This window comes from Rhopalosiphum padi, chromosome 1, assembly GCF_020882245.1.
Source record: "Rhopalosiphum padi isolate XX-2018 chromosome 1, ASM2088224v1, whole genome shotgun sequence".
NCBI lineage: Eukaryota > Metazoa > Arthropoda > Insecta > Hemiptera > Aphididae > Rhopalosiphum > Rhopalosiphum padi.
In genome coordinates, this window is record NC_083597.1 from 13,143,739 (window position 1) to 13,171,548 (window position 27,810).

Here is a 27,810-nt window from a genome sequence, read left to right on the forward strand (position 1 = left end):
ATGTGATAACATTGTCCACGGGCCACGACCACCTTCAGACTTGGATAACTATAAATATTATAAATATTATATTTTAATCAACAGGCACTTTTTAAACGTGTTGCGGTTTATGCATTTTATCTTTTTTACGAATAATAATCATAATAATTTATAATACTAGTTTTTCTTGTTTTTTTATATGCGTTCTGCTCTTTTATTAATTATTAATAATAAATATTAAATTTAATTTGATCGCTATAAAATTTAGTGCATAATAATGTACTTTTTGAAAGAAATAACTAGATAAAATACCGAGCAAAGGTCAACTGTACGCATACCTATATAATTGTAACATTTGTACAATGGCTTAAATTTTAAATATTCTGTTCTTCACACAACCCAGACATGTCTTGGATACGCGACAACTCTATGACATGGATGCAACGTTTTTGCGCCCAAGTGCTTACGTATGGAGAGATACCGAAACATGTTGCATTTATAATGGATGGTAATAGGCGTTATGCTAAGAAAAATTGTGTTGCCAAGAAAGAAGGCCATGTACGAGGGTGAGTTAGAACTTTGTCTAAAATATCAAAAGTACCCAATAACTTCTGATTTATAATTAATCTTATTTATTATTTTTCATTGGCAATAGATAACTTATTAGTTTTAATTAAGTTAAATTTGTAAAATTTTCTTATTTTATTTTGTTAAGTAATGATCAGTAGTGCTCAACCACCTATAAAGTATATGGTTTAAGACATTCAAGTATTTTAATCACAATCCACTTATGGGATATTTGTATATATTTTATATAAACCAAAGATAAATTGATCAATAACTTATATAGGTACTTTCAATATATTTTTTATAAAAAATAATATTTCATAAGTAAAATACTTATACTGGTTGATTTACCAAACATGCTTATACCCTTTTTCTACTTCATTAATATTAATGCATTTATTCAAAATTTGATTTTTTGAGTTTTTAAATATATTTAAAGACTATATTTTTAAATTCTTGACATATTTTTTACAGCTTAGGAGTGTTATGTAGTGATACAAACTTCTGTTTTTCAAATGATAACCGCCCTTTTATAAAGCACATTTTTAAAAAAAAAATTGTTTATGTATCAAGATTAAAATTTGAAGGAGTTAGTTTTCAATTTTAATAAATACTAGACCTAATATTACATATATTTTATATTATTATAAAATCATTTTTATAGAAAATTATCTTTAATTTAAACATTTTAATAACTAAAAAGTTGTTCGTTCAATTTTTAATTAGGTATATCAAATTTTTTAGATAAATATCCACTAAATAATTCACAGTAAAAAAAGGGAAGTTCTTATTTGAAAAACAAACATTTATATGGTCACATGATACTCTATAAGTATCTTGTAAAAAAATTTCAAGAATTTGATATTAGGTCTTTAAATATATTTAATCAGAAATCATATTTGATTAATATATTTGAAGTAGGAACCTATCTAAATTGAAAGGAATAATTTAGGTTATTCTTCATTTTTATTGCTGAATTGAAGACAATTATTAAGAATTTCATTTTTTATGATTTGTAACTTTTATTTTTAAATGTTATTTTTATTTGAAAGATTTATTATAATCTAATACTAATGCTGCATCAGCTGTCAAGTTCACAGATTTATTGAGATTTATGGTTCTTATCTGTTTAATAATATAATATATTTTATAATATAGTTATTTTTACAATATTATATATTTATATATATAATATTAAATATATATATTTTTAAATTTAGAATGCTATTGGGTTACTAAGATGGCCAAGTAATATATTATCCCTAATAAATAATTAATCTCCAGGTATAACCAGTTATGGCTGTATATTGTTGTCTGTAATTATTAATTATGTTCATATTTCTTTTAGGTTTGACAAATTAGCTGAAACATTGCAATGGTGCTTGCATTTAGGTATAAAAGAAGTTACTGTGTATGCATTCAGTTTGGATAATTTTAAGCGAACTCAAGAAGAAATCGATGCATTATTTGATCTTGCCCGGGAAAAATTTAAAAGACTTTTGGAAGAAAAGTAATATATTTTAGTTATTGTTAAAAATCAAATATTTAAATAACAAGTTTTAATATTTACTAATCTAATTTAAATGTAATGGAGTGAAAATAGTAAAAGTATAACATATTAATTCATTGACCACTATCTGGTTTATATAATATAAATAATTTAATTTAAAATAAATGATACTAGAAGTAAACAAGACACGTTTTTTCATGGCAAAGAGTATAAATATTTTGATTAGAACCTACTTAAATCTAAATTTATTCTCATTTATTTATTATTAAATTAAATTATCCTTTTAAATATTGTATAAAATAATGTTTATTTTATTATATTAATATATAATTAAATATAAAACAATTTAATAACAATATTGCATAAAATAGAAAAAAAAAGGTAGGCAAATGGGTAATGCTCTGCTGTACATTAGGTGTTATGCGGATCACTTTAATGGGTGTGTTAAATTTGAATTTAATGATATAATATCGTTGCATATGAAAAATGATTTTGAGTGGAGACAGCCAGTCAGCCTACATCACCAAGTACCTATATTTCATGACTTTTGATATAGTTATTAAAGTCATTTATTTAATTTATAATATTACTGTAAGTTTATAAATTTTTTTCTGAAAATATTGCATTTATTATATTATTAGTATTTAACTATTATAATAATATATATATATATATACCATATTATACCATATTTAATCAACTTATATAACTTATAACATATTTCTGTAAATATTGTAAAATAGAAAAATAGATTCATAGTATTTATAGATAATAATATCTTAAAAGAAATTAAAAACATCATTGTTCATAGTAAAATATTTAGAACAATATAATATAATATAGTGAAAACTCTTTATAACAAAACTCTTTACAATGAAAAACTTAATATAACGTAAACATTACATAATAATGGTTGGTTTGCTTTACAACCCATTAGTCAATTAATTCTTTATAATGTATAGTCACTCTCAATAACGAAACAATATTTTATGTTTCATAACACAATTTATCTGTTATAGTATTATAAATTATAAAAGTAATTAATAAATGAACGATTACATTCTTTCATTATCTATTTTTAATATCGGAATAATATCGTTATTATCGATATCGAATATGTTCATTATATTATCTACGTAATTTCTAACAAAAATTTTGTTATTTTTTTAAACCCTCTCTATTACGAAAACTCTCTTTAACGAAAGAAATCCCTTGATCCCTTCAGATTCACTGTATGTAAGAGTTTTAAGTTCCCACAAATAATGTTTTTAAATTACAACATAATTAATATCGTTATTTATCTTTAAATAAGTAATTTCATCCAAATTTGTACTTAAAATGTCTATAAAAATAATTGCTTTTATATATTTTTTGATATTTTATGGTTTTAGTATTAATTATTTTGAGGAATCTTGTATTGAATTTTTAAAAATTTAGTTATAAAAAGAAAAGTTTCTATGAATTTTTAACAACAAAATAGTTAAAAAAAATTTGCAATTTTGATGATTTTTGTAAATGCATATTAAAAAAAGTTATGCTTTTATATTTTTAATATTTTTATACCAATATAAGAACAATTAACATGAGATCTTATATTAAATTTTCAAGCATTTCTACCAAGTGAATATCTTTTAATCGACATTTTTGTAAAAAGAATTTCTCATACCTATAAAGTATCAATATTAAAAATATTCGAAATATGCACGATTGTACAATTTTCTTAATATGAGAAGTTTATCAGCTGGTACACCGTACACCATTTTTACGGCTATTTTCTGCCTATACAATACATAATATGTTAAAGTCGTCAGAAGCTTGAAAATGTTTTTTATGTACATTCTTATGTGCCGTTGTCAGTCATTAAAACAATAAATTGTAATTCTAAGAAAATATTTTTATAGCTAGTTATTAAGTTTCCCATCATTTTTTATATTTCTTAATTTTAATGTTTATTTGATGTCTCATGAATATTGAAAAGTAACTTTATTTTTTAATTGAAGTTTTATTATTTTTAAAATATTTTAATCCTGAGGTTAAAATAAAAGTGTTGGCATTATAAACATAATTTGAATTATATTAATTATATTTTTTTAAGTCGTATAGATGTTTAGGAGCATTATCCAAAATAGTTAGCTAATTTTGTGACTAATTGTCATTTTTTTTTTAAATTATACTTATTTAGCTATTCATTACTAGTTTTTAAATGTTCTTCTTTAAAGATTTTTACATGGAATCATATTAACCACATTGCCTTTTCTTTTAAAAGATATATATTCTATAAATATATAATACATATAAAAATTATTGTACTAACAATATTTACACATTTTTAATTAAATTAAAAAAAAAAATAGGCAGCTTATAATAAAGCAAGGTTATAGAAATTGCTATTATTAAAAGTAAAAAAAAAAAAAATCAAAATCCGAATAAATGCATAATTAAAGAAAAAATGGGAGTGAGCATGTTTTTATATTTTACTTGATATTTTATTTATGCTTATTGATTTAGATCAACGGTTTCCAACCTTTTTAGTTGTGCGGACTACCAATTAAGTAAAAAAATCTTTTAGGTCTACTAATGACTAATAGCATACCTATATACATATGTATATATATATATAAACATATATTTATGTTAGTTATTAGAAATAGGAGAATTTAAAAAACAATATTGCTAATTAAGAAAAAAACTATTGAACTTAATCACAAGTTAAAGATTAAATAATTTAATGAGATTTGATTTTTCACATTGCTTGTCTCCACTGAGAGAGTCAATTTCTGGATTAAAACTGTATAGCTGTAGCCTTAAATCAATCTCAACATTAAGTTTGTTCCTATATTTATTTTGTAAAATAACTGTGTAGTACATTGTAGTTATTATTGATTAAATATTATTATAACCAGAAATATTATTAGGTATATAATAAAAATATAATATATTAATAGTCAGTAATGTTAATATTACATGGTCTACAGTCTAGTTCCGTGCTGCCCGTGGTCCAAGGGTTGGGAACCGCTGATTTAGATAATCTTATTAGTAGGATTAGAATTTTGAAGCATTTGTAATGTAAAAATTAATTTTATAAGTAAAATAAATAAAAAATAAATGTGCTTACGCCAATTAATAATCAATTTTTTTGGTCAATGACTGTGGACAATCTATTTATCAAAAATACATTTAAATAATATGTTCTAAAGGTAATATGTACTTAAAAAACCTAATAATTTATTGAAAATTTATTAAAGTACTCTACTTTAATAAATGTTCAATAAATTAGTATTAGTAAATACATTATCAATATGTCTAATATTTATCCGCAATATTGGCGTAATATGTGGTACTTTCTAATATATTATTTTAAATATAACAATTAAAAAGTGTTGTTTTTGCCAGCTATTATTAATTAATTGAGAAACATCTTTTATTCATTTTTTAATAATTAATTTTAAATTAAAACCTCATAGCCTATGTATTAGTTTATTTAAATATGTTGGTTTTAATTTTGTTTTAGAGATAAATTGAATGAGCATGGTGTGTGTATTAATGTTATTGGTAACATCAAAAAGTTACCAGATGATTTGGTTAAGTTAATAGCAGAATCAATGCTTATAACAAAACAAAACAACAAGACATATTTGAATGTTGCATTTTCTTATACTGGTTGGTTGAAATAATTGCATTTACATTTAAATCAAATACTTAAATTATAATTAGTTAAAATGTATGTAAATATTATAATTTATAATGTTATGGGTTATTATTTAAATTTAAATATTGTTTTTAAGTGTTTTGACTATAATCAATAATTATGTTTAACTAAATATTATAAATTATATATTTAGCTTCTTGTTAGTAAAGTTATAATTTTAATATCCATAGAAGTTATTAGTATATAACTTATTAGTTATTAGAGTTATTTTACAGATTAAAATATTTCCTATATTGTATTATTATTTTGTGTAGTTAAGAATATGTACAATATAACAGGACACTACATCTGCATATGTTGTTTCTATCTTACATACAACATAGACAATTTGCATTAATTTTAGGTCGTTGCTTTAAAATATAATGAATTGATTTATTATCAAACTCTCCTCTTTGTTTTTTTCATATTTTAATTTTAAAGTGAGTTATGAGCTTGTAAAATATTACAATTTGAATTGTCTTAAAAATTAAAATATTGTAAAAACTAATGAAAGAACAAAAATAATGTTCTTACTATTAAGTTGAATAATAGGTTTAATTTATTTTCCTAACCAAATTTCACAATACTAATTCAATAACATAGAGATCAGTGAATTTATATAATTGTCTCACTGTTATAATGTTTAATCTAATATCGTTTTGAAATTTACTGTTATTTTTGAATATAAAATACAATGTACTTAATTATATTAAAAATGCTTTATCTATGCACTGTTTGTTAGATTACAGTTAATTTAAAATTGTATAATTAAAAAATTACTTTTGTTTATTCATTTTATGTACGTACCTACAGGCTACAATATATAAATTATTTTATTTTCAGGACACGATGAATTAACGAATGCATTCAATCAAATATCTAATGGTATTAAAAATAATGATTTGGAGGAATCCGATTTATCGGTCGAAATATTAGATAATTGTATGTACACATATCCGTCCCCACCACCTGATTTATTAATACGCACATCTGGTGAGACTAGACTGAGTGATTTTATGTTATGGCAGGTAAATTTATAGTTTTTGTAAATGTGTTTTGTTTACGAAAACTGCAATTTTAAATTAATTTTTTAAAATATTTTTTTCAGTGTGCTTACAGTTACATTTATTTTACATCAGTCTTATGGCCAGAATTTACTGCGTGGGACTTTATGATTGCTATTTTCATGTACCAAAGAAATGTTAGAGCAATTATACCTTTTAAATTACCAACTAAAAAATTGAGTTCAAGGGCTGAAAAATTTGTTGAAAATGTACAACAAAATCGGTTAAATAGTCTTTATACAATTGCGTGATAATATTATTGTTTTTTTTTATTTTTAATTTATAAATATAATTTATTTACATAATAATTATATATGTACGTATTTATTATGTATGTAGTACATTTATTTATATATGAAAGTTATACATTATTTTAAATATTATTTTTTTAATAAGTCTATTTTTTGTTTTTACAATTGTACACATTTTGGTGTTTCATTTAATTCATCACTGTTTTCACTGTTGAAATTTCCACAAAGGCCGCATGTAAGTCCACGCAATTTACTTTCAACTAACATAATGACTGTATGACCATAATGTTGAACAGTTATTCCAGAATTAATCTCAAGATCAGTCATTTCTTCATCCCATTTTTTTGCTCTAAACATTGTTAAAATTTAAAATTAATATTTATTGATGGGTTTTGATTTAAAGTTAAGAATAGTGTATTTACCTATAAATAAAAATATCATCTTTATTTTTTGGCGGGTATTGAACTCCATTTTCAGTTACTTCAATTTCTGTTCCATTAATGTACACTTTTATATCTGAATTTTCTTGTACCATGTCCATTACACTGTTCTGTGTTAATATTCGCACACTCTAAAAAAACATAAATATAAAAATTCATATCCAATACCCACATAGTTTTGAAGAATGGCTTATTTTATACTCACCAAAGTTGAATTAATAGTTATCATTTTAATTCCTACTATAAAACGAGATGATGAAGAACAGTCTGCTAATGCTATTGTGTAACAATCTTGATCTAACTTGAAATTGTGTGTTGTTGAATTATCCAAACTCAATGCTGTTACAGAATTAACTGCGCAGATACCTGACACCAAAACATTTTAATTTATTTTTCATACTTCTATATTAATATTACTTACTAAAATAAATACTCACCACGAGTGGTCCAAGGAAGTTTTGTTGGAAATGTAAATTTGACAGTAGTCATATTACCCTCATCCATCACGAAATCCGAAAACAATGAATGCATTGTAATTATCATCCAACTTGGTAGCTAGAATTAGTATAATAATATGTCACTGTTGCTGTTTAAAACAAATTTTCATTTATGTATATTATATATATTTCATTCTGGATTGTAAAAAAAAATTTGTTGGGAATGTTAAAGATAAAGTATGATGATATTATGATAATAATTTAGTAGGTAGGCATTTTGTATGAGATGTTCAAAGTTTAAATTTATTATTGAAATTATTGAAACTTGAAAGAGTTGAAATCCCTTTCGAGCCGCAACGTCTGCAACTGATCACGTGCCTATGCCTATATGGCTATAAGATAAGTGGTATAGTATCGATCTATAAAAAATAATTGTTATTAACAGAAAGTTAGTTACATAATTATCTATTGGCTATATTTTATATTAAACTTAATACGACATACTCATGTTGTCGGTCAATTTTCGTAAAATCCTAAGAATTGATCTTACATTTTGTCAGTTTGTCACTGCATATTAATTGATCTATACCATAACTCCTACACAGCAGTACCTACCTTTGCCATCAACTTGATCAACTACTAGTCTGTATCATTAAAATATTATAGTATGACGAAATCTATAGGTTGTTTTCAAGTGATTAATAAATAATAATCCCATATTATTATAATAATTAGGTAATAATAATGATATTATGTGTTAATACAAAGGGCGGTTATTTTAACACAATACAAACGATATTCGTTCTCTATAGTGATGAGTGATGACCCGATAAATTCTGATCCATAATTTAGAGTGAACTTAACAGCTGTGGGATTCCTACAGTGTGCGGAGTGGTCATAGAATCGCTTTACGATTACACATAAGATTAATAATAAACTATGGGTAATATGAGTACCTACCTATCACACAGAACTAGGAAGATCTGGCGGTTGTTCGTTTAAATCGGTATACCCGCCTATAGTGCCTACATAATATCTAGATTCTAGGCGCATACACAAAAACGTGTATTTTTATTTTATGAGTAGAAGGGGAGGGTGTCTGGATGTTGAACCCTCGATGCCCTCGTGTATTACCTATACACTTAGATAATATTATTTGTCACAAATCACAATATGCGATGATGCTCACGTTGACGAATTGCAGCGATATGATTTGACTGGTTGATATGTCGCTGGCGGTCTGCAGACACGTGGGCGAATCGATGACACACTGTTCGGGCCATTTCTCGTGGGCGTTCTCCGGTTTGATGGACACGAGCATGGTGGTGGCCGAGTCGTGGTAGCCCCACGAAACGGTTGCCTGGCCGTGCAGTGGCGGCGGGGGGTGCAGGGCGCCGGACTTGCGGGACGGCAGTATGAACGACCCCTCGAACCGCAGCAGCCGCCAGTAGCCGTTGGTGATGGTGATGTTCCGCTCGCGGTTCGAGTGGCTCAGCTTGAACGATATCTCTTGGTTGCCGTCCGCGATGCGCGCGTAGTGTGCGATCAGGCCCCACAGCGTCTGGTCGTAGTGGTTCATCGTGACGTGCACGGTATTGCCCTCTTGCACGAACACGGGCACCACCTGTAATATAACGCATAATAATGCGAAATTGTTTAAATGACAAAATACATTATTAATTTATATTCCGAAGCAAAATATTTTTCTACAATTTTCAATACATAAAAATAGAAATTCGGACGAATAGTTTATGAGTTATAAGTATTTAAAGTTTAGGTAAGCTCTGCTGGTTATGAATATTTATCTTTTTACAATACTTACAATAAAAACTTAATATATAATTATAACGTGATAAATAAGCCAAAGCTATGATATAAAATGCATTTAATATAATTGTATATTTATATTAGTATAATATTATACTATTTATCAAGAACCTAGTACCATCAATGATGCACCTAAGGTAGGTAGAATTGTAGAAACATAATTAAACAACATCGGTTTCTAAAAGTTTTTTGTAACCTTACCATTAATAGTTTTGGTATGTTTCACAAATTTGTTTGAATACGTGTTTTTAATAAATATTACATGCTATATATTTTGTGTTCTGCAGAACTTTATAAGTATAATATATTTAATATATAAAAGGAACGGTTTAAAATACTAGTAATATTACCCACGGTTATGTAAGTTATAGTGTTATCTGTAATATGTAAATCTTAAAGTTTAGCCATACGTGAAATTGTTAGGTGACATTATGCGTCTCTTGAAATCATTTTTACGAGAATGGAATACCAATTATTAAGTATAGGTACTTGGGACGTTTCTTGTTTAGAATGTTTAGGTGTATAATAATATTATGTGTTTACCTTTACCTTACCCCTGCTGACCACATAAGCCTAAAAATAATACTGCGTGTGCTAAATTTAGTATATCTATAAGCTAGTGTATTGAATACACTTAATAGTTAATAGTTAATATATTATATAAAATAATTTATGTAATATAAATATTCAAAGACAAACCTGTAACGGTGACAGGGACAATATTAAACCACAACTGTCTTCTGGAGGAATGAACGTGAAATAGTTGGCGAGTGAATATATGCCCAGGAAAGCAACGCCGCCGGGTATGGCCCTAGAGAATAAGAACGGTTTGAATTTAATGTTTGTTGTATAGATACCATTGATATCAAAAGTGGTACCACTGATATCTATACTATAAGTACCAATAAATATATAAATCATATCGTAATCAAAGTTGAGTATATTATGTGTGTTGGTGGTCGTGTGCTGGTTTTGAGAAGATAGGAGTGATGGAGGGCGATCAAGTACTTTGGGACCTATATGTAGCCACGAGGCACGAGGCTCACGAAAACGTATAGAAATGTCACCTATGGAGGTATATGATGCATTTAGTATACGTATAGAATATATTAAACGATCGTCCTGTTGTAACTTTATAACATATCGATATAATTGATTCATTATACATATTAATTTGATATGTTGATAATATATATTATATATAAAAAATAAATATGTTCAATATTAATATCGTGAAATGATGATGAAATTAATTTGTTAAGTAGTTTATTTAATTGTTTACGATTTTATTTGTAGACGTGTAAGGTATTTTAAGTTAAATATGAAACATTGTAAGCACTTATTTGGTTAACAGTTGACGGAAAAGGAAGTATTGAGACTTGAGATCGTCGTTCCATCTCCGAGATATATGACTTTGTATACTCTAAAATATAATTAATTTATGAACCGAGAAGAATACTTACTGATAGTTTTTGTTACTAATCTGAAATGCTTCTTTGATAATAATCAATGAATTCGAAAACTTTCCCTCATCTTGGCAGTCAAATACAGTAGTGGCAATTTTCGCACCCAAATCTCTCGACTCGAAAGCCCAATCCTAAAGACGCATAATAAATCGTGTTACCCATAATAGCAATAATGTTTATGTATTTTGTATAATGAGTTATGACATGGTTCCAGGCAGGAATTTAGAATGAAAGAAATGAAAATATGGCAAATTACATCGGTGAGCAATTCGTCTTTCTTGACGGCCGGTAACGTGTTTTCCGGCGGAACCAGTTTGGTCGCAGAATGCCATACGATTCCCAGTTTCGACCCGTCCACGAAATTCTTGTACCTGTAGGCTGACGCTTTTATGTAAGATCTAAAAAAGTGTGTTATTATCTCGGTAGAAAACGGTATTCTTGCGTGGATGCAACGGAAACGGTCAGCACCCCGCCAAGTGCTGCTCAGTGGGTTAAACGTTTTCAGACTGGTAACGGTGTCCATGGAGTATCTATAACATATATTATTACAAACATAACATATCGTTAAAACGACACATAATTCATGAAACTTAGTGTAGCATCATTTTAACTCCGCAGCTCGCAGTTCAAAACAAAATTTTAGCGGAAAAAGATGTTTAGTTTCGACAAAATTTTTTTGTTTTTCTTAGAATTTTTATTCCTGATGCTATTTAGTATAAATAAGTATATACCATAGTAGTATAATAGTAGTGGCATTTACCTGAAGTCTAGTTCGGCATCCCTTGACTTGCCGCTCTCGGTCTGCTTGATGCTGCCTCGCAACGACAGCAACGAGGCCGTCCTAAACTGTAGTAGTATTGGCGTTCCGAAATCGGTGAAATACGTCCGCTGGAAACGTAATGGAAATGATAAACGTTGGTAGTTTAAACTGAACTGGAAATACAACGAACTCAGCCTCTTCAATACTGTAACGATATGCTTGTTATGTTATTTATACTTAAAATTGTACATTTTATAATATTGTTTCACTATAATTGATTGTCGTCGATAATAGAGATGATTAAGAGAAATTAGCACTATACAAAAGTTTAAAAGAGCTGGCTTGCCCCCTAAGATACTTTTATAACTTATACTTTTATATATTTGGAGTTATGTTGTATAAATAATAAACATAATAATAATAATTAATATGTAATTCAATTTATATTTTATTCTGAAAACATTTTTTAAAAATCCTTCAAATATCAATTTGCAAAAACTCTTGATATATGAAAATTATGTAAAATGCAATTTCGTTTATGAACTTTTTATACCAACTTTAATACGTATTTGTATAGGTACTACTACTAGGATATTGTTATAAGGAATGAGTACTTAGAATATGGTACGTGACCCATGTATAATTATTAATAATTCTATTTTAATTTAACTCATTTTCGACTATATTTATTAGGTTATATGTTGTCTCATGGTTTTAATTTATTGGTATCAGCTGTAATTGATACGTAATTTCATGATTAAAATAACGCTAACCTATCAGTTTGAGTAATTATACGAAGTTTTTTTTTATTATTTTAATTATTGATAGATACGAACACGGTGAGACACTCAGTATAACACCGCGTGAACCGTACCGAGGGCGAAGCTCTTAAACGTGGTCCGATTTAAGTGATGACAGTAGATGGTCTGTTCATTGATTTTGATTATCGTCTCGAAGTGAAGGTTTTCGTCTTCTCGAATGGCGAACTTGGCTTTTTCGAGCACGTCATGCAGGTGCTTGAAAGAGTCGGTTGTTTCACCGGATGGTTTTACCATAGTATTGAACAGTTCTTTCTTCAAGCTGTCGGCTAGCCCTTCGGCTTTTATGTGAATCTGAAATTCAGACGACGTGCCGAACGAGTGTTGTTCAGCCGTTAACTGGAGCACGGACGGAAACCCGGTACGCTGGTTGGCCATCAGGATGGTCTGGACGATTCCACCGTACCCTCTCATTGGGTCCTCGTAGTCTAACAGGTAGTTACCAGTGGCCCAGTGATGCCATTTGTGTTGCACGAACCTTACGATTTGTGCGGCTATTTTGCTACTAAGGGAAGAAATTAAATTTAATTGCACATATTGTCGATAAACATTATGCTAATATTATATAATGTGTTAACTAACGTAGTAATTTTTAAGTTTTTGTGAAACGATAATTGTGAATACCGATAAAACAAAATAATTCAAGTTTAAACGACTAATTTATTAATTTTAAATTTTTACCACGTCAAAAAATTATGCAATACCTATTAAGTAATTAAAAATTTAAAAAAGTTCTTCAACACATTATTGTACCTATATTGCCTACACATTACGCCGTCCAACAAATTATGTCGGTCGCTTTGATTTAAAAAGAAAATATTATATTAAATACGAGTATTTATAGTATCATTAATACTTGAATGTTGATTCAATTTACGCGGGCATGAATATATGAGATGCATATAAACAAATAGACAAATTTAAAATAATTAAATATAGTTTTTGATTTGATCAAAATCCAAGTTTTTTAGTTTCACAAGTCACAAAAATTAAAAATCTTTTTTTTTTTAAAACTACTGCGTCCTACGATAGACTAGATACACTTTAATATATCCAGTACGCAAATATTAACTTACTATTTGTCGTAGCAAGGATATTTGGAATTGGCCATCGAGTTGATTGTTGTGTAGTAAAAGTTATAAATCTGTTGGCTCGGTTCGGCTTGCATGAACCAGTAGAGTGTCAAAAACCGTGACACTGTGGGCTGGGACATCATGAGCATGTTTAGCGCGGATGTTCGGATTTCCAACGGTTCAGAGTGGTTTGTCAATATCGGCCAAAAAACTTCAGCGACCTGTGTACACATTACAGACATTAAACTACAAACTACATTTTATTATTATTATTGTATATATTATGTATATTTGATTTCTTAGTATATACATATTAAATACGATAAGGTACTAATACTGGGATGAAAATCGAATATGGCTGTTATGTCGGAGGTGGTTTATTAATTATTCAATATTATAATTTATAATATAACATTATACCTTATCTGGATGTGCAGTCGTAGCCGATTTCGCAGCCCAAATAGCGACTAATCGGATGTGTCTAGAACGGTTGTGATCTGTAATAATTGGTTGTAAAAAGTCTAGTATATTGTTAATTTTCATGTTACTGAACGCTTCGATGAACAGCATTTGTCGACTGTGAGAAGTGGATTCTAAAACGTAACATTTTTAACATTAACGCATACAACGAAATAATATGATAAATAATTGTTTTGTCACCGAAGAAATCTTTTCTAACATAATAGGTTTACGTGCAGCTCTGCTTTATTGTAATAATATAAAGTACAATTAATTTTAAACTTAACCAATTAAATTATGTTAATTTAAAAACTATAATTTAAATCAATAAGACTGTCGATTTTATGCAAAATGAAAATCTATTTACATAAATTTAATTTTAACAACACAATTTTGTCATTGCAATGATAGTTTGCATTGTCTATTCGTGGAAAACAATTTAAATATCATAAATAGTTATGTAGAAATAATAGATTTACGAACGGTTTATTTATGGGTTAATAATTTTAAAAATAGTTGTCTACATTTTTTATTCCTTTTCTGTAAATAACTAATTTTAGTTTGTGTAATTCATAAACAATAATTTATAAAACTAACATGGATTCGATATATATTAAAATAATTAACATATTTATGGATAGGTTCATATATTATATATATTATGTTTGTGAAATTTATAAAATACGAATTGAGTACCTAATAAAGTAATAAGCAAAATGGCTTATGTCAATTGATTGTCAATACAACCTAGAAACCTAATCGTATTTATTTAAAAAGTCGAATACGCTGATGTTTTTTGATTTCTGTTAAGCCAAAAATAAAAAAAACCCCGACCATACAAAATAATGTTAATAATAGCAAGTGACAAAAATATTATTTGTTGTTATTGTTGTTAAAAGTCATTATATTTTGTAACTATATTATAAAAAAAATTGATTAAAAAGTAAAAACAATCATGTTACTGACCTATAAATTTGTCTAAAAATAATTTGATGTACTTGTTCTGTGTATCGTCTGAGCACATTCCTTTACCACACGTTTTATGTATCAACGAAGCAAAGCTCAAAATTGCTACTTTTCTCACTTCGTTTTCTAGATCTCGGTCAAGATACAATAATATTTCGGAATCTTTTAAGAGTTTTTCGTTTGGATACCTAACATGGTACGGAAACGTAATTAACAACCCTGTTGCTAAAAAGCTCGTTATTTTTTGTGTCTTGATTAGTTCACGAATAAATTCAACCGAAGAAGCTGATCCAACTTGAGGTACTAAGTCCCAAAAGAAGTGTCTAGAAAAAGAAGTAAAACGTTGATACATATGTATAATAACTTATAAGTTAAAATCGTACGAACTGTATGGTTTCTTGTGAGTAACTGGTTCCAATTTTTATGGTATCGTATAATGTCATCCAATCGGATGTGTCTAACCACCACATGAGTTCTAAAGCTCTAAATTCAGTCTGGTTGTCTAGGTTAGTTGTACCAATTTCCCAGCTTAAACTTTCTGTAAGTTGACCAAGTGTATCAAGTATCTATAAAATACATAAATATTTATTATAATAATTTGTTGACAGTAGTTGGTAAATAATAAAATAATGCGTAAGGATAATTACTTCTGACAAAAGAAGAGACTTATTGGACGGTTTAAAACCCATTGTAGGATCTTCATAGTGCTCAAAATCATATTCGATTGAGTCGTCCAATTTCGATACCAACGTGATGGGTTCGCCGATAGGAAAAATGTGATCCAGTTCAAATGTTTGGCTGTTAAGAATCTAGTGATAGTGAATCTAATTTGTGTGTACAATTTTTAAGACTTACTTTACAAAGATATGATGAGATTCTGCTAATGCTTGGAATGGTTGGAACTCTACTGTACCGATAATATTCAAATACCTAATCACATTGATATCGTCTAGAATATAAGTTCGAACACTATGACTCATACTCCCGTCCTAAAAATTAAATATTTTTAAAATAACAAAAATCATATTTAAGTCAATTTCGGCGTGGAAAATATCTTGATCAAAACTTAACATTTAACATTTAAACGATAAATTAATATTACTTGATAACTCGATGGACATGTGAACGGTGGCGTATTGCTCCACTGTTGTCCAAGCTTATTGTTGCAAGCTGAAAAGTTGATTATTTTCTTTACATTTGTATTGTTATTTTCTTTAGTCACAAGGTACTGAACGTTGCATTTTCCATAGACTCCGGTCTGTAATATTTTATTTTAAATTACCTATGTTTAGTATAATAATACGTTTATTTTATATGGGTACTTAAATAGTTGGGTAAATATAGTATAGTTGGGTAAGTACAATTAAACTTAAAAATACATCAATAACCAAAATTCATATTTTAGAATTCAAATTATCAAGGATTCGGCCTGACTCTACATGACATTATGAACACTGTATTAAAATTCCCCTATGTTACTATATGTACTTACCTCTTGTGAGGCAAACGACGGGCGCCGCAGGGAATCCAATTTCAGTTGAAACATGGTAGCCAATGCTCTTTTTATGTTCAATGATCCCGCTACGTCGCCGCTTTCGCTCTCGAACTTTTGTACTTCGCCATCTCTGTAGACGCATCGGAACGGTAGCGTTATCCACGGGTATTCTTGTTGGTTCTCGCTCGTTTTGAATTCCTTAATCTAATGTCGGGAAATCGATTTTTATTATTTAATTGTTAGATATACATGGTAATTTATCATCTGTTTCAACAGAGTGATCGCATCATCATAGATACATACTTGAAAGTGTGTGAAATTTTGATCGTTTTGGACTAAAAAGTACGCTTCTATCGAATAGTTGGTCAAGTGCTCCGATGGGAACACGGTTCCCACGTGCGTCGTCGCTCTCCATCTGTAGCCAAGCTGAACGCCCTCCGGAAATAGGTCACGATTGCAAAGGCTGGCTTGAACCAGATAACCTGTGCGAAATATCGGGTGTAATTATTGAGAATACGCACGTAATTTGTATGCGTTAATATTTCGAGATTACAAAAATGTATTAATACGATATCGTATTTAATATGTAATTTAGTTCACCTACACATATATATATATATATATACACCTATATTATTATACAGTAACTTCTATCAATATAGGTACAACTCTTAAAATAAATTTATTTAACACAAAGAAAATATTAATTCAGTTTATATACAGGTTAATTATTATTAATTAGATAGTGTATAACTTACTCAATCAAATAAAACGTGCGGAACTTAATATTGTAGGTACATTAGTTTTTAATTATTACTTATTTATAAGTGTGGTGCAGTACGTATGCTTTAGTATAATACTTTGGTACAATAAGGCATTAACACTGATAGGTGTATACGTTAGATTATATTAAACATTATACACTTAAATACTATAATACGTATGTTGTAAATTATAATAATACATACAGCTACTAGGTATATTATTTTATACTTAATTTTAAATGTAAAAATAACTTGATTCCGTACAAGCTGAGCTTATTTATTAGAATTTGAATTATTTATAAAATTTATAATCTGTTGTTGTTGGATTAATGTTATTATTATTATTCTTAATTTTAAGCCATTTGAAACAAAGTCTTGTTAAGTGTTTAAACACTTCATTTTTTGGAAATGGTTTTATCAATTTTATTTTTTGTTCAGAAGATTTATAATTTTATATAATATTCCGTTATTAGTAAGTATAGATAATATTATGTTTTGTTTTTTCCTTATTCAGTTATATAATTTGAAGAACACTACAATTATTAATTGTTATGTGCAATTGAATAACTTGTGTCGTGTGAATTTTATTCCTACTATACCAAAAAAGGAATTAAGGAAAAAGACTATAACACTCTACCTAGACTGTATCTTTAAAAAAATTCATATTCAAATTAAATATCGCTCCCTTTACTTAAAACAAAATAAAAATAATTAGGGAACTGGCGAAATTAGAAAATATGAAGTAAAAAAATAAATTAAATTTTTTAAGTTATATACTAGTAATAAAATAATAATTAAGGCATATAATAAACAATAAATAATATAGAATACGAAAAATGTTCATAGTAATTACTATGACTTTAGTAATTTAGTTAAATAAAAAAATGTACTACAACGATATATTTATTTATTTTAAAATATAGTGATTTTAACTTTAATTTTAAATATGTATAGTTTTGACGGAGGGTGGAATATTTGAAGTTTTAACAACGTATTTTATAACAAATTATTATCATAATAAAACAGTAAGCAACTATATAGGTACCATTATTGAAAATGTTAGTAACGTAGTAGTTAAATATAAACATGTAAGATATTATAACATTTATAACTATGAGTTTTACTAATTTAGATACCATATTGTAATTATTATTTACTATAATATTATAATATAATACAACTTTTAAATGTTTATTTTTGTGGTTAAAAAAATAATTTTAAATGTATTTAAAAATTATAATGTATATTATAACAACTATTGTTTGCAGTAATTTAGTTTGGTATTAAACTTTTGTTAGCAACAAATCAACTTAATTAAATTGAGTTTTTAAACCTCTTTAAAATTCAAATAATATTATAACATCGTGGTATGAATAATACAAGTACAGAAATAAGTAGAGTATATTTATTTTATCTTTTCTACATTATTGATAACTACAATATGACTTTAAAAGACAAATAATATTAATTTTACCGAATTCGAGACGTTTCAGATCCAATTGATAATACACTCGAATTCCATTTTTACTCAATTTAGTAAACTCGTTTTAACATAACTGATGAATTTTAAATTTTTAACTGTTAAGCGATGTCGGTTGAATTTAAAAACAAATTAATTTACTTCAATTCTAAATGTGCTGAGAGAGTGAATATAAAATATAAGGCTCGGCTTGAGACACTATCGTATTTTCATTTAACCTGACAGTGTGTATAAAATATATAGTTATATACTATGTACGCTAGAATAAAGTTTTAATCCACAAGACGACAAACTATATAATGATATATAGTACACCTACAGACTTTAATATCAGATGTAAAAATGTCATTATATTGCACGTTCAAAAAACGCGTTCGTCGGTTCCTTAACAAAACTAATAATAATGTAATTTGTATAAATTACAATTTTTCATGACTTTTACTTTATTCAAAAGTCACGAATTATAATAATAGTAATAAATAGGTACCTTAATAATATTTCAAAATATATTTTATACATCTATATTATACTCAATATATATTATCTACAGTTTAACATGTTTATTTCATTATTTGTACTGCAATAATAATGTAATTTGTGGCAATTGTCAAAAAAAATAATGTTTATACATTAAATGCAACATAAAATTAAAAAAAGGAAAATAAGCATACTCTGCTGTACAATTTGTGTCGATTATACATCGTCATTGAGTAAGTCACTATAAAATAGTGTAGTGTGTTAAATTTGATTTCATTGATAAATCATCGCATACGAAAGACAATTCCGATCGGTAATGGGGCTGATAGAGCCTATATTACTAAGCATAGATATTATGATTATATTGTTATTAAAGTAATTTATTTTATTATTAGTATTACAGTAAGCTGATTTAATTTGTGAACAGTGTGGACAGTTTTGGGGTAATGTGGAATACACATAAATAATACCATAAAATTAAGTTAAATGTTTTGAAAAAGTTATTAAATATAATAAAATATGTTAATGTTTCTAGTCCCTACAAATAATATTTTAGAATAATTTCAATATAATAAATTGAAATTATTATTCTTCGTGTAAATATCTAATTTCATCCAAATTTAAACTTGAAATGTGTATAAAAAAAACAATGTTTAAATTTTTTTTTTCAGTATGAAATTCTTATGAGGAACCTTGTATTACATTTTCAAGTCTTAACTATAAAAATTGAACATGTAGATTTTAAACTAAAAAATAATATTTGAAAATGTTAACAATTTTGATGAATTTTAAAAAGTTATGCATATGTACTATATATCTATAATATTATTCAATATATCTAATGAAAATTTATAAGGAACTTTGTATTAAAGATTTCGATTAAAGAAAGTTTTTGACTGAGCAAAGATTTTTTTATTAATACTTATAATTAAAAAAATCAAAATAAAAAAAATCGAAAATTTTAAATGCCTATTAATAGTTAAAAAGTCAAATATTTAGAAATTTTTACCATGAATAATGGTAAAATGGTAATTAATTACAAACGTCTAGTGTAAATCTCAAGTATCTACGGTTATTTGTTTATGAATTATAACAAAATACCAACATTGATTTTATCAGAAACTGCCGGTTTTGCATGAAAATTCTCGTTTTTATAGTAATTTAAAACGTTTTTTTTTTTTATAACACTATTTAAATAGTGTTATTATAATAGAAAAAAATTAAACGAAATCAATAAATAAAAAAATTCGGATACTACTGAAAAAATTCTATTAATAATCATAGTTTAAAAAAAAATAATAAACAATAAACGAATAATATGTGAAGTAGATATAAATAATTGCTAATAATTATGTTATTAAAAATAATGTAAATATATGCTTTTTTTACGTTAACCTACTTATACTATACATCGTCATTCCAATTATTATTTCAATTTTTTAACTTAGTAGGCTATTTTCGTAAGCGATTTTCCCCAAATATTTTATTGCTGGTACCATATTTTTGTAATTATATTTTCATAATTCAATTGATTCTAATATTTATCTTTAATTTCATTGGTGTTTACTATTTTGTTTTTATTTTTAACGTTAAACTTAAAAAATAAAATAAAAGCACTATAATTTTATAACATTTTTACTTGAAAACGTAAAAACGATATATATTTTAGATTCTGAGCAGAATGATGAATGTGTATTGATTTATAATGATGTGTGCTTTTTTGTGTTTGTCATCACTTTATGGGCTAGTAAAAATTCTTTGGTTTTTAAAAATGGGAGTGATTTCTTGTAGAAAATTGAATCTAGTTGGTACTTTAGGGGATTCAAATTAAAAAAAAAAAATTTAGAATCAGAAAAAACGGGAATTTTTGTACAAATCTAATTTTCAATAAAATCGATTTTGTTTTTTTTGCACCTCAAAAACGAATAATCGTAGATACATATTTTTAACAAATGTTTATATTATCATTTTACAATAAAATTTTCAACATATTTTAACTTATTATTAAGCATGAGAAATTTTCAATGTTTTTTAGTTTTTTTTTTTTAAAGGTCGATATTCACCAAATTGTTCTTTTACAAGATCCCATGTACATTGTTTTTATATCTGTATAAAAGTGTTAAATATATAGGCACAATTTTTCTTATATGTATTTATAATAAGATTTTTGACAAAATTCACCAAAATCGCAAAAAGTTATAAACTTTTCTTTTTATATCTAAGTTTTGAAAATTAAATACAAGATTCCTCATTAGTAGCCCATTCTGAAACATAATTGCCTTTATATAATTTTATTTTTTTTTAGACATTTTAAGTACGAATTTGGACGAAATTATTTATTTAAAAATACTAATTACCTATGTTTTTATAATTTAAAAATATTATTCGTGGGAACTTAAAAACTTTTACGTATTTTATATTATTCTGAATATTTTACTACGCACAACAATCTTTTTTTTCTTTTAAGATATTATCTATTTATTTTTTATATACTATTAATCTATGAATCTATTTTTACTACTTTACGATATTTACAGAAAAATGTTATTACATTTTGAATTAAATAAGTTGATAAAATATGGTATGAATATATTATTATTATAATAATTAAACATTTATAATATAATAAGAAAACAATTTTAGAAAAAAATTATTAACTTACAATAATATTAAAAATTTAAAAATAAAATTAGTGATTTTAATGGTTATGTCAAAAAATATGTTACGAAATACACTTGGTGATGTAGGCTGACGGGTTGTCTCCATTCAGAATTGTTTTTCGTGTGTAATGATAAAATATCATTAAATTCAAATTTAACACACTCATTATAGTGATCCGCCTGACACCTAATGTACAGCAGAGCGTTACCCACTTGCCTAATGTTTTATTATTTAAGCTTTGCATTTACGCTATTTTTTTTTTCCTAATTATAATTGACTGAGAATTTATTTTAAATGTTGGCCTTTCAAAAATATCAACACTTTTCTACCAAAAATATGGAATAAAGTTTAAAATCAAAGTATTTTTTTTTTTTTACTTTGAATTATGTGCAGCACGTATCGCTCTACTTCGAATCTGAAATAAGATCGTGTAAGATTAATATATTCATATTATATTGAGAAAATGATTTCGTGATAATTTTAAGATCGTGTATTTTTTTAAATCCAAAGAACAGAAAATATGAGATTGGCAATAATTACGATTATGTTGTACCTACGTGGTTATTGTACTAGTTTACTTGATACATAATAATATTATATAGAACGTATCTGCATTCTGCATATTAATCTGATTAACTGTTGAAACCAAATTCCAATATTATTTTATTAGACGTGCATGTGATTATATTATATAACATTGCGATTGCTTATATAAGAGAGAATTAATGATTGTATAATATGAGTTATTGTTTTTGAATGAGATATAATTTCTAATTAAGTAATTACTTATTTTAATTGAATTCGAAATGTTTAAGATGCACTAAACATACATAATCAAAATAAGTTCCAATCATATTATAAAATACCTTCCTTCTTAATTATTATTTAGGTGAGTATAACGTTATTTAAATGATATATTAATATATTTTTGAATTATATATTTATATGAAGTTATTTAATTTTTTGACATAAGAAAATTGATAAAAATACTTAAATTTTAATTGAAGACATTGTCTTTTCGAGTGAATTATATAGCAACTTTACCTAATAACTATTTTATTTAAAACCAACACTATTATAATAGTTCAAAATTAATCAAATAAGAGCTTGTTATAAAATAGCCACGGGCCTTACATTTATTTTACCAAATATTATATTGTTTATAATTTGTCTTTTTTTGAGATATTCTGAAAAAATTAATTTTTTTATCACTTATATACAGATTTCTTTGAATAACAAATGAATGCTTGAAACGATTAGTGAAACGTGAAATAATTAAGTTAGGAGAGGTCTATTTTATGATAATTTATCAAAATTATAGGTACAACCAATATAATAATAGTATAATAGTATAATACCAATAATATTTTGCATGATGTTATAAGATATTATTTTGGTTACTCTTATTTTATTGATCATCAAATTATTCATATAAAACTGTATTTATTATTTTATCAATAAATCTCTAAAACTAATATGTTGTCAAAATCAGGTAACTTATATATATTTTGTAGAACATCAGAAAACATTTAAACAATATACAAAGATTCAGATATGTTGTAAATTATAACAGATACAAGTTAACCTAATCTATTCAATACTTAAATAATGTTTTCATACGCAATGTGCCTATTATATAAGTACACATAATTTTTATTACATATTTTTAAACTTCAGAAATAAAAATAAGAATTTAGCTTAGTGTGCCATCTATAATATTCAATAAAATGTTCATTCAATTTATTTTTAATATTATTTTCATCATAGTTATGTATTTATATACAAGTAAAATATTATATACAATGCGTAGAGTAGATCCTTAGTAAAATAATGTAGCTGCGTCATGTAAAGATTACGATTGAAAGTGAAAAATCCTAATGATTAACAACCTGGTGATAACAACCTTTCTCTATTGATAATAAATTATCAATCATAACCAAACGAAATATAATACAGAATACAGATTATTGTTTTACGTTTAAGTCATATTATTGCGATACGGTTAATGTTTTACTTCTCATTTAATTATATTGGACGTTGTACATTTAACATCTAAATACTGATTAGACGAAGACGACTGTATGATTAAATTAAAAAAATTTCGTAAAACAATTGTTTCTGGACAATTAGTCATGTCTTATGTATACTTATATGTGTAAAACAGATTATAAAAAAAATAAACGAAAATACAAACGAACATAATATTATCAAATAAGTAAAGTAGACCATCCAAACAGATGTTATTATTGTCAGAATTCTGTTTTTGAAAAACGTGTAAACGAAACAAACGCATACGTCCTACATATTATATTGTTTTAAATGATACCGTAGCTGAGTATATAATATATATATAGTGTTCTGAAACTAATGTTTTAAAATAAATAAACTACCATCACAAGTGGTGCTTTAAATGTTTAATGAGTTTTATTTCGGTACACTTTAAATGAAAAAAAAATATATATATTTTTAGACATCTACTCACGCTGTTCCGACAAATGACGATACAGTTTCGTAAATCATCAGAGACATGTTGAGATATGTTATAGTTTTTCATTTAAAACCCTATTGGGCCCCAATTTTTAAAGAAAAACAAAATTAAATATTTAATCGACTATGTTGTTGAAAATAGTTTTGTAATCACGGCAGTATCCACTTACCTACGTTAAACCGTACGTATATGAATCGTTTGGCAATAATATTATGTTTTTGTACCAACAACGCTTTTTTTCATTGAATTCGTTGTTGAATTTATAATATTCGATATTAGCTGTTCGGTGCAGTTAAATAATTTTGAATTTTGTTTTACGCTCTCTGATAATCGTTTTCAAAATAATAACAATTATTTTAATACCTATGTTTGCTATAAAAGTATTTACTTGGTATTAATTATTAATATGTATATATCAGGATAATTTAAACGATTAAACGTCAACAATGATGACCTATTGTTATGCAATTGGTATATAATGCGATTTGTGATGGAAAAATGATTATTGATAGGTCTGCCTATTCATTATTTTTAATTATGAGATATAGGTAATAAAGTATACATAATATAATAGAATAATGCTTTAAATTATTCATCGGATTTTAATAAATAAATAATAATAATTAGCTATGCATGAATAATTTATATTGTTGAATGGAATATTTTCGAGTTTGATAAAAAAATTTAAAATCTTATTAACTTTAACCTTATACGGAGGTGAACACTTTTCTGCATATTTCCAGATACAGCTTAATATTATATATGATTACATTTTAGTAAAATTCCATTTATCCTGTCCATGTGATAATTTTGGTTTAAGATGTAAATACAATTAAAAATACCATTAATATCAATTTCAAACGAGCGTACACGGCGAAATGAACAAAACATAAGAACGTGTTGGCACGCATTTATCGAATTCGAATATATTATTATTTATTACATAATGCCACTAGGTATATCATAATCACTCCATCTGCATCGATTTGTAGCTATCTGAAGATATTATATGTACTAATATACGTCAGCGTAATACACCGTCACACCCGACTACCCGAATTAATTTTTACGCCATCAATATTGTAAATAGCGATTGATTAATGAGTAAATATTAGCTACAGTTTATATTATAAAATATTATATAACAATATAATATCACATCCGTAAGTAATAACGTTACCGAGTTTTAACCTCTACGATTAGTTTTAAAGGACAACATATGATCAGCGTGTAGCGAGATGACACGGAATCGGGTTTGTGGACGATTGAAAGTCGGACAAGGGGAGACATGCCAACATTGCCAACCAGACACAAACGGCACCTTCCGAGCAGATGAGAGTTTTGGTTTTACGGAAATCACACCCTCACTATTTTCCACTATAATATACTCGATACTATAACTATACTGTTTTAAATTAATTAATTCTGTATTATGTTGTATTGCAACCAAACATAGATTAAAAAAATTGTATTTAAATATCATGTAAAAATAAAATAAAAAATAGGCATTACCTATAGTTATTTCTAATAATTATTAATCATTTTTAATATCACCATTCTCTTATTAGCTATTAGAGCATAATGCATGGCAGAGCAGTATAATAATAATAATAATATTATATTGACCTTTGCATATTTTTCGAAGGAATTTTAAAATAGATAAACCTGACGAATCTGCAGTCTAAGACTATTGATATTATATTACTAAGGTATTGCGTGCGTGCTTATCACCAATCTCAATACATTATAACATTATACATCAGTTATCATTATATATTATTAAAATGACGTCGTATTGATTTTAGTATAGCGGACGTTGTCCGCGATCGATAAAACGTCTTTTTAGCTGCACGGTGTGGACAACACATTTATTTGATTGGATTCGATCGTTGGAGGGGATTATTCTGGCACTAAACATTTAACCCCCCACCCTCTCGAAGGGTTGTATATGATACTATGTGTTCAATGTAATATATATATGTATATGGTTACCTAAGGTGTTTTACTGTCACTGTTGATAATAAGGTGCAAATTAAATGCATTTTTACATTTTTTTTAATAATCAAATTTTGAGATTGAAATAAACAATTTAGAGCATTTAAAAAAAAAAAAAAATTTGTTATGCATCGAAATTCACGTCCTATATAGTACACTACATGATGCGCGCTGTTACGAATAGGTACTCACACGATACGACGGCGACTATAAAGCCCAATCTGTCGTGCATTGCGTCGTGGAATCGACGGCTTCAGCGAGAGTTTAATAATATTATAATTATTATGTCTTCGTTTACGTGTTACCAGCGCTTGGCGAGGTGTCCGTACGCGTAACCGGCACCACACACAACACACACACACAGACACACGCACTATCTCTCTACGACCGTATCTAAGCACGCGGATTTGTTATATTTTGGTTTTTATAAAAGTTTTTATTATTATTTCATGTGCGACGAGCGGTCACATGTTAGCTGTGCGCCAGCAGACGTCCACGGCCACGATGGTTAGTGCTCGCGCGGTGGTGGAAATGCTGATATGCGTTATATGTTTTACACGATCGTATACGGTTTCGCGGACCGGAAATGAGCTAGCTGTCCCTATGTTATACGGCCGCAACGAACCGACCGGAAAAACGCACGTTAGACACTGAACTTGCACTAAACCGTATACCGTCACTACACTAATATAGTAATAATAACACTTATTGTACCATCACATTATCATGATTGTTGTAATAATTATTGTTCCTGTCGTCGCGACGTCCGGCGTTCGAGTGTATTTTACTATTATTATTATTATATTATAGGTACTATTATAATAGTATTCCGTCTCGTTGTTATCGCATACTGGTGCGGCCGTTTTCGAAACGGGTCCGACGAATCGGCCAACATCAGACGTATCGACCTCTGGACCGTTCGATCGAACGGTTAGCTGTTCTTATCTACAGTTGCGTATTACTATATAGGTATATAACACGGTGTACAATTTTCACTGTTTTAATATCAATATTACACTATTGTCTGTTATTATTATAATAATATTTAATAGGTATTATCATTATTATTATATTGTATGCATAAAGAAAACATATGTGATAATGTATAATAATTGCAATTATACGAGTTTAATAGAAAAAAAAAA

General features: G+C 27.0%; 2 protein-coding genes across 4 annotated transcripts; one reads left to right on the forward strand and one right to left on the reverse strand.

Annotated features, from left to right (window-relative positions):
• On the forward strand, nt 1-7,416 carry LOC132919092 (dehydrodolichyl diphosphate synthase complex subunit DHDDS). Of its 2 annotated transcripts, XM_060980450.1 has the most exons (6): nt 1-307; nt 383-545; nt 1,895-2,056; nt 5,568-5,716; nt 6,588-6,772; nt 6,853-7,416. In XM_060980450.1, exons 2-6 carry the CDS (start codon nt 385-387, stop codon nt 7,057-7,059), a joined length of 864 nt encoding a protein of 287 aa, XP_060836433.1. In that variant the 5' UTR covers nt 1-307; nt 383-384; the 3' UTR covers nt 7,060-7,416. The 2 variants fall into 2 exon arrangements, with proteins under 2 accessions (XP_060836433.1, XP_060836427.1); XM_060980444.1 differs by having other exon boundaries at nt 1-545.
• LOC132919077 (uncharacterized) lies at nt 7,052-27,521 on the reverse strand. Of its 2 annotated transcripts, none has more exons than XM_060980436.1 (20): nt 26,858-27,521; nt 17,104-17,282; nt 16,798-17,004; nt 16,408-16,563; nt 16,161-16,294; nt 15,953-16,103; nt 15,693-15,871; nt 15,306-15,628; nt 14,301-14,473; nt 13,884-14,101; nt 12,864-13,309; nt 11,990-12,194; nt 11,486-11,759; nt 11,227-11,360; nt 10,463-10,574; nt 9,126-9,560; nt 7,937-8,054; nt 7,705-7,865; nt 7,482-7,630; nt 7,052-7,408 (listed from the first exon to the last, which is right to left on the reverse strand). In XM_060980436.1, the coding sequence occupies exons 1-20, from the start codon at nt 26,895-26,897 to the stop codon at nt 7,219-7,221; spliced, it is 3,984 nt and encodes a 1,327-aa protein (XP_060836419.1). In that variant the 5' UTR covers nt 26,898-27,521; the 3' UTR covers nt 7,052-7,218. The 2 variants fall into 2 exon arrangements, with proteins under 2 accessions (XP_060836419.1, XP_060836412.1); XM_060980429.1 differs by having other exon boundaries at nt 12,864-13,312.
• Between the last annotated feature and the right edge of the window lie 289 nt (nt 27,522-27,810).